This window comes from Mandrillus leucophaeus, unplaced genomic scaffold, assembly GCF_000951045.1.
Source record: "Mandrillus leucophaeus isolate KB7577 unplaced genomic scaffold, Mleu.le_1.0 Scaffold374, whole genome shotgun sequence".
NCBI lineage: Eukaryota > Metazoa > Chordata > Mammalia > Primates > Cercopithecidae > Mandrillus > Mandrillus leucophaeus.
In genome coordinates this window covers 285850-294758 of record NW_012103965.1, presented here as the reverse complement: position 1 = coordinate 294758, position 8909 = coordinate 285850, and the positions used below count along the sequence as shown (strand labels likewise).

Genomic DNA, 8909 nt, shown 5'->3' with positions numbered 1-8909 from the left:
GCTCTGTCGCCCAGGCTGGAGTGCAGTGGCACAATCTTGGCTCACTGCAAGCTCCGCCTCCTGGGTTCACGTCATTCTCTTGCCTCAGTCTCTCAAGTAGCTGGGACTATAGGCGCCCGCCACCACGCCTGGCTAATTTTTTGTATTTTTAGTAGAGACGGGATTTCACCGTGTTAGCCAAGATGGTCTCAATCTCCTGACCTTGTGATCCGCCTGCCTCGGCCTCCCAAAGTGCTAGGATTACAGGCGTGAGCCACCACACCCGGCCCCCACTGTGATTTTTAAAGCTTTAAGCTAAAGCCATGACAGAAACAATCTTAAACAAAAATTAAAAGCAAATTTACTATAACATGAGTCAACAGCATCATTTAAATGTATGAATGTATTCTCATTACAGCTCTCAAAGAAAATGAAAAGGACTAGCATAGATGAAAAGGTATCTTATATCCTTTGGAAATCAGAACTGAAGGCCATCTTGGTTACATGGGGAAAAAACCCAACTCTCATTGCTACAGAAACAAACCTCAGAAAAACTTAATGTCCGAAAACCTAAGTTAATCCATACCTCTATCAACAAGTGACTGGATAACAAATTGTGGTATATTCATACAACATAATACTACTCGGTAACAAACTATTGCTATATGTAATATAGACGAATCTCAAAGCATTACACAAAGTGAAAGAAACCAGAAATAAAAGATTAATGTGTGATTCCACTCATACAAAACTCTAGAATAGAGGCAAAAGAAATACACAGTAGTAGAAATCAGAATAGAAATTGCCTCTGAGCAGGGGCAGGGTGAGGACTGACTGGAAAGGGCACAAGAAAATTGTCTGGGGTAATACATATGTTCTCCATCTTCACTGGAATAGTGGTTACACAGGATATGCATTGCTGAAACTCACTAAACAGGGCGCTTAAAAATCTATGCATTTTATTGTATGTAAAGTGTACTTTAATTATAAAAAGTATTGGGAAAAATAAGTCAGGCTATATACAAGAACTTTAGAAAGCATTTGTATTTCTGGAGTAGTTCCTGGGCATTATAAACTAAATAAACAATGAACGAATGAAACATAATCCCCATTCTCCAAGGGGTTACACAGTAGTAAAATGAAAAAAATATGATTGGTGCGAATACAAAGTAGTGTAAAATGTAAAATAAATGTTGTAAGGAAAAGAACACACCAAATACCAAAGAGAACTGCAGTGTGGAGGAAATGGTACTGGAAAAGGAAGATCACATCTAGATGGAGTGATCAAGGCAACTTTTATGGAGGCACGGGCATTTGATGAACTTAAAAGGAAGTGAAGGATTTTAACAGGGGAGATAAGGTGGAAAGAATAATTTCAAGAAGAGAGGGAAGAGAATGAGCAAACACACAGAGGAAGGAATGTTACAGGCATTCTAGATCTTCATACTCACATGCAGCATAACTGGGATGGCTTGCATTTGGATTGGTGTAGGCATTTGGAAACCTGCATCTAAAATGTTCTGAAGTAGTCGAGAATTGATTTTATATTCCTGGTCAAGTTGCTGAAACGTAGCAATTGGGTCAGGAAGATCGGTTCCTTGGACGTGAATTTTGTGTTTATTCCGCAAGAAGTTTATCTGAAAAGTGAAGTAAAGAGGCCCCTATGGATATGGCCAAATAAATACATTCTCAGATGTTATAAAGCAACATTAACAGTTTCTGGGATAACCTTTAGCAGCACATGAAACCTTTTGGTTAAATCCAAGAACCAAAACATCACAGATATTAGGTACATTTCACGCCCTTTCATAGAAAACCTCCATAAAATGTCTATGCTTTCTTCATATTAATGTGTTATTGTCACAGTCATAACTTCTAACCTTAAATAAACTTCTTAGAAGTCAGCCATTGAATCCATCTACTATTTTAATACGGTGGTTAGCATACAAGTATCAATGCTTTTTGATGATTTACCCTAAAACTCTGCTTATTAAAACTGAATGCCAAAAAGTAGAGTCTAGTAGTGTTGATTTGGTTTGTTTCCCCATTGTCTGGACCAGAGACAGCCAAATTCTGGTTTCTGGGTTACTGAAGCATTGCCATACTAATCCCTGAAGTGAGCTGAACACACCTCTCCATCAGGAATATGGCAGGTGTGCAGCAGACACAAAAAGGGTGTATTTGTTGTTTCTTCCATATCCTACTCCTCTTAATCCCAAGTCATAAAACACCTTCTTTAAGAATTCTAACTCCCTAATCTGTGTCAGAGGAAATCCTTCTAAACTGGTGAGCTCAACACAGAGAAGAAAGGGAGTCAAATTTTGTTTATTGAAAGGGGTTACAAAATTTTAAAAACATAATTCTAAACATACTATCAATCTTGAAACTTGAGCAGGTCAAGAATTTTATATACGTATCTGTAATTTAAACTTTAAAATGTTCACCCACAGCACAAATGTCTACTTTGCTTTAAGTTTTCATTAAAGTAAAATCTAAATGAATGTAATTAACCTCCTGTCTTCACAAAACTATATTCATGTTAACAACAGAATAACCCAAGTCCAGTGAATAAGTCACTAGGTCAGAAAATATATATACTTTTGGCCCCAAAACATTTTTCTACCTTTTCCTTTCTGAGATGCTCCAACTTTCCGGAAGTGAGTTTACTTTCTCTCGGAACTTTTTTGTCTTCAATCCTTGCTTCTACAGATGATATCCACTGTATAGTAGCATATTCTTCTTGGGAAGTAATTTCTAAAATATATTTTTAAAAAGTAAAAGATTTTAACGGTCTAGGCAAAATAGTGAGGACCCGTCTCTTCAAAAAAAATTAAAAATTAGCCAAGGGTGGGTGGTGGTGCATGCCTGTAGTCCCAGCTACTCAGGAGGCTGAGTGGGGAGGATCATTTGAGCCTGGGAGGTTGAGGCTGCAGAGAGCTGTGATCACGCCACTGCATTCCAGCCTGGGTAATAGAGAAAACCTTGTCTTGAAAAAAAAAAAAAAAAAGAAAAAAGGTTTTAATCTTGGGTGTATGTGCAGCAAGAGAGCCATACCTTCACATTAAAAAAAGAAAAAGTACAGCTGATGCAACTAGATAAGAGAAAGTAATAGGATGTATAAAAATGAAAATGAAAAGGCAAGTTCTGTGTTGCTATGATCACAGCTCTGAAGCTCACTATCTTCCCTTTGTTGGCTGTTTCAGCAGCGTACTGAGTATACTTGAAAACAACAGGGGTTTAATTGAAAAGCAACTTAAACAATGAGAAATTTCTTTTTTTTTTTTTATTTGAGACGAAGTCTCAGTCTGTCGCCCAGACTGGAGTGTAGTGGTGCGATCTCGGCTCACTGCAACCGCTGCCTCCCTGGTTCAAGCAATTCTCTGCCTCAGCCTCCCGAGTAGCTGGGATTACAGGCATCCGCCACCATGCCTGGCTAATTTTGTTTTGTATTTTTAGTAGAAATGGGGTTTCACCATCTTGGCCAGGCTGGTCTCAAACAACTGACCTCAAGGGATCCGCCTGCCTCGGCCTCCCAAAGTGCTGGGATTACAGGCGTGAGCCACAGTACCTGGCCAAACAATGAGAAATTTCAATAAGGCAGTCAGGTTCTCTATATGTAAACAACCAACAACTAAAAAATAAATATGATGAAAGATCTCACTTAAAATAGCAATGACTGGCCAGGCGCGGTGGCTCACGCCTGTAATCCCAGCACTTTGGGAGGCCAAGGCAGGTGGATCACCTGAGGTCAGGAGTTTCAGATTAGCCTGGATGGACAACATGATGAAACCCTGTCTCTACAAAAATATAAAAATTAGCCAGGCATGATGGCAGGTGCCTGTAATCCTAGTTACTCAGGAGGCTGAGGCAGGAGAATCACTTGAAGCCAGGAGGTGGAGGTTGCAGTGAGCCGAGATCGTGCCACTGCACTCCAGCTTCGGCGACAGAGCAAGACTCTGTCTCAAAATAAATAAATAAATAAATCATAAAATAGCAATGAACACAATACTTTGAGCTACTCAATATTATAAAGACAGCCATTCTCCCTCAATCTACGAAGAACACTAGCCAATTAAAAGTAATGGCAGAACTGTTTTGGTGACTAGACCACCTGACTTAACAGTTTGTATGGGAGAATAAATATGTAAGACTAACCTAAATTTTTTTTTTTTTTTTTTGAGACAGACTCTTGTTCTGTTGCCCAGGCTGGAGTGGAGTGGCATGATCTTGGCTCACTGCAACCTCTGTCTCCCAGGTGATTCTCAGCCTCCCTAGTAGCTGGGACTACAGAGGCATGCCACCACGTCCAGCTAATTTTTGTATTTTTAGTGGAGACGGGGTTTCACCATGTTGGCAGGCTGGTCTCAAACTCCTGACCTCATGATCCGCCCGCCTTGGCCTCCCAAAGTGCTGGGATTACAGGTGTGAGCCACCGCGCCTGGCCTAACTTAAAAAATTTTAAGTTTAATAAGCAAAGACTAGTTCTACAAAGCAAAGACTAGTTCTAATTTCTAAATTAGTTCTAAAACGAGCAAAGACTAGTTCTAATTTCTTAATTTTTTTCAACTTCACCGAGGCATAAATATATACAGTAATCTGCATATATTCAAAGTATCTAATTCGATGAGTTTTGACATATCTACACAGCCAAAAAGCCATTACCACATTCTAGGTTATTTCTATCACTTCTCCAAATTTCCTCATGACCCCTTATAATTCATCACTCCATGCATAGGCAACCACCAATCTAATTTCTGCCACTATAGATTAGTTTGCCTTTTCTGGAATTTTATATAAACGGAATCACGTCATATGTACTAATTTTTGTCTGGCTTCTTTCACTCAAGATAGTTATTCTGAAGTTCATCTAGGTTGCAGCATGTATCAACAACTTACCATTTTATTACTAGGTAGTATTCCATTGTATGGAGGTACAGTTCATCATTTACCTGTTGAGGAACATTTGGGTCATTTCTAGCTTTTGGCTATAAGTAACGTTGCTATGAAAATTTGTGTACAAGTCTTCCTGAAGATGTGTATTTTCCTGTCTCTTAGGTAAATATTGACAAGTAGAATAGCTGGGTAATACGGTAAATATACGTTTAATTTAAAAAAAAAAAAAAAGTCAAACTATTTTCCAAAGTGGTTGTACCATTTTACCATCAACACTATGAGAGCTTGTTTTTGTATATCCTTGCCCATACTTGGTACAGTCACTCTTTCTATTTTTAGCCATTCTAATGAGTATGTAGTAGTATTGTATTGTGGTTTTAATTTGCCTGATGGCTACTGATGTTGAATGTCTTTTATGTGCTTATCACCATGTGTATTATCTTCTTTAGTGAGTAGATACAAGTCCTTTGATATACATTTTGCGAATATTTTCCCATCTGTGGCTTGCCTTTTCATTTTCTTAATGTTATCTTTTGAAGAATGAACATTTTTAGTTTTGATAAGTCCAATATATCAATTTTTTCTTTTTAAAAAATTTTTGTTGCTGTTGTGCTAAGGAATCTTTACATATCTCAAGGCCACAAAAATTTTTTTCCTATGTTTTCTTCTAGAACTTTTATAGTTTTAAACTTCAGTCTGAGTCATTTGAAGTTAATTTTTGCTTACAATGTAAAGTTAGGTTTGATGTTCAGTTTTTTCTACATGGATCCAGCACTGTTTGTGAAAAGACTTTCTTTTCCCTGCTGATTTACCTTTTACCTCTGTTGAGAACTAATTGACCATATATGCATGGGTTTGTGGACTAGCTATTCTCTTTAACTGATCTATACATAAGGGGGCCTTCAAAAAGTTCATGGAAAATTCATATTATGAAGAAACTATGCAAAAATTTCAAATTTTTTGCACCAAAATAAACTCATACCAACTTGTTATAATATGGGTGAACTGGATCCAGTCTGGGACACTAAGAAGGATAAGACAGCAGTTTGAAAAAAGCAACATGAATTCTTCTTAAAACTGAAGCAAGAACAAACTTCAAATTTACAGTGAAGCTTCGGGAGAATAGTGAAATCACTGATGCTTTATGAAAAGATTATGGGGGCAAGGCCCCAGAGAAATCAGCTGTTTACAAATGGATAACCTGTTTTAAGAAGGAACAAGATAATATTGAAGATGAAGTCCGTAGCACCACACCACCCATTAAGAAGGAACAAGATAACATTGAAGATGAAGACTATAGCAGCAGACCACTCACGTCAATTTATAAGGAAAAAATTCATCTTGTTCATGCCCTAATTAAAGAGGACTGTTGATTAATAGCAGAAACAACAGCCAACACCACAGCCATCTGAACTGCTTCAGCTTACACCATATATATATTTTTTTCGAGATAGGGTTTTGTTCTGTCAGCCAGGCTAGAGTACACAGGCATGATCACAGCTCACTGTAACGTCAAACTCTTGGGCTAAAGCAATCCTCCTGCCTCAGCCTCCCAAGTAGCTGGGACTACAGACATGCGCTACCACATGCAGCTAATTTTTCTTTTTCTTTTTAGAGTCTTACTGTGTCACCAAGGCTGGAGTGCAGTGGTGTGATCTCGGCTTTAGCTCACTGCAACCTCTGCCTCCCGGGTGGAAGCGATTCTCCTGCCTCAGCCTCCCGAGTAGCTGGGATTATAGGCACCAGCTACCACATCCAGCTAATTTTTTTTTTTTTTTTTTTAAGTAGAGACAGGGTTTCACCATGTTGGCCAGGCTGGTTTTGAACTCCTGGCCTCAAGCAATCCTTCCACCTTGGCCTCCCAAAGTACTGGGATTACAAGCGTGAGCCACTGCTCCTGGCCCTATTTTTTTGTATAGATGGAGTCTTGCTATGTTGCCCAATCTGGTCTCAAAATTCCTGGCCTCAATTGATCCTCCTACCTCAGCTTCCCAAAGAGTAGGGATTATAGGTGAACCACTGCACCTGGCCTCCCTACCAATTCTTTGTTTTGTTATTTGTTTTTGAGACGGAGTTTCTTTTTGCCCAGGCTGGAGTGCAATGGCATGATCTCGGCTCACTGAAACCTCCGCCTCCTAGGTTCAAGCGATTCTCCTGCCTCAGCCTCCCAGGTAGCTGAGACTACAGGCATGCGCCACCTTGCTTGGTTAATTTTGTATTTTTAGTAGAGACGGGATTTCACCATGTTGGCCAGGCTGGTTTCAAACTCCTAACCTCAGGTGATCCACCTACCTCAGCCTCCCAAAGTGCTGGGATTACAAACATGAGCCACCACATCTGGCCTTCTACCTACCAATTCTTAATGAAAATAAGTTGAGCAAATTTTCCATCTGATGGGTGCCAAAACCACTGCTCCCAAATCAGCTGCAGACAAGAGCAGAGATTTCAAAAGAAATTTTAAACAAGTGGGATCAAGGTCCTAAAGCATTTCTTTGAAGAACTTTAACAGAAGATGAAACATGGTTTTACCAGTTTGATCATGAAGACAAAGCACAATTAAACCAATGACTACCAAGAGGTGGAAGTGGTCCAGTCAAAGCAAAAGTTGACAAGTCAAGAGCAAAGGCAACGGCAATAGGTTTTTTGGATGTGCAAGGCACTTTGCTTGTTGACTTTCTGGAAGGCCAAAGAGTAGTATCTGCTTATTATGAGAGTGTTTGAAGAAAGCCAAAGCTTTAGCAGAAATTTCTACAAAAAAAATTCTGCTAGAATTCTAATTGGGATTGCGATGATTCTGAAGATCACTGTAGGGAGAAAATACTGAGTTGCCTAAAATATTGGTATGCCTCTCCACTCTACTGGATTTTATAACATATAAGGCCATAGTAATTAAAACAAGCTAGTATTGGTATACAAATACAGAAACAGAAGAGGTCCAGAGACAGACTTGAATATATACGGAAAATCAGTATACAATTAAAGTTGCATTAAAGTCCAATAGAGAAAACACAGATTATCAACATATGATATTAAGACAATTAGTCCACATAAGACAAAACACCAACATATGGTATTAAGACAATTATTCAGACATCTGAAAAAAATTTTAGTTCCCTATTCACTCCTTATACCAAATAAAATTCCACAGGGTCAAAGATTTTAATATAACAAATTGAAACAAATAAGAAAACATGGAAGTTTGCTGTTGTTTTTTGTTTGTTTGTTTGTTTTGAGACAGGGTCTTGCTCTGTTTCTGTCACCCAGGCTGGAATGCAGTGGTGTGATCTCAGCTCACTGCAACCTCCAACTCCTGGGTTCAAGTGATTTTCCTGCCTCAGCCTCCCAAGTAGCTGGGATTACAGTTGTGCACCACCACATCTGGCTAATTTTTTTATATTTTTAGCAGAGATGGAGGTTCACCATGTTGGCCAGACTGGTCTCAAATTCCCTACCTCAAGTGATCAGCCCACATCAGCCTCCCAAAGTGTTGGGATTACAGAAGTGAGCCAGCCTAGAATTTTAAAAAAACAAACTTAATGCACAGAAGGCCAAAAAGTAAATAAATAAACAAGACAAGTGACATATGACAATCTGGAAACATATCTGTAAACATAATATGCTAGACATAGAGCTAATTTCCTCAATATATGAGGTTTAATAAATTAAGAAGAAACAGATGAACAATGTAACATGATAAGGGAACAATGTAATACAATAAGGGTACAATGCATATGAAGAGACAAATTTACAAAAAGAGGAAAGTCTTATACCTTGCTGGAAGGCATCACAAAGTAGAATGACTTTAAAAAAAATTTTGTTTCCTTTATGAGACAGTTGGTACTAAATGACCCAAATCATTACTAATTCATAAGCTCTTCAATTTTCCAGTTAAAAATAGATACATGCGGCCAGGTGCAGAGACTCAAGCCTGTAATCTCAGCACTCTGGGAGGCTGAGGCGGGCGGATCACGAGGTCAGGAGATCGAGACCATCCTGGCTAACACGGTGAAACCCCGTCTCTACTAAAAATACAAAAA

General features: G+C 38.8%; 1 protein-coding gene across 1 annotated transcript in view; it reads right to left on the bottom strand.

The window, feature by feature from the left end:
* DDX52 (DEAD (Asp-Glu-Ala-Asp) box polypeptide 52) overlaps positions 1 to 8909 on the bottom strand; it is a 34555-nt gene that overhangs the window by 21421 nt on the left and 4225 nt on the right. The window contains exons 3-4 of the mRNA XM_011990205.1: positions 2603 to 2733; positions 1431 to 1616 (exon numbers count right to left, since the gene is read on the bottom strand). Of these exons, the coding sequence (XP_011845595.1) occupies positions 1431 to 1616; positions 2603 to 2733 (317 nt within the window). The remainder of the gene's footprint in view (positions 1 to 1430; positions 1617 to 2602; positions 2734 to 8909) is intronic.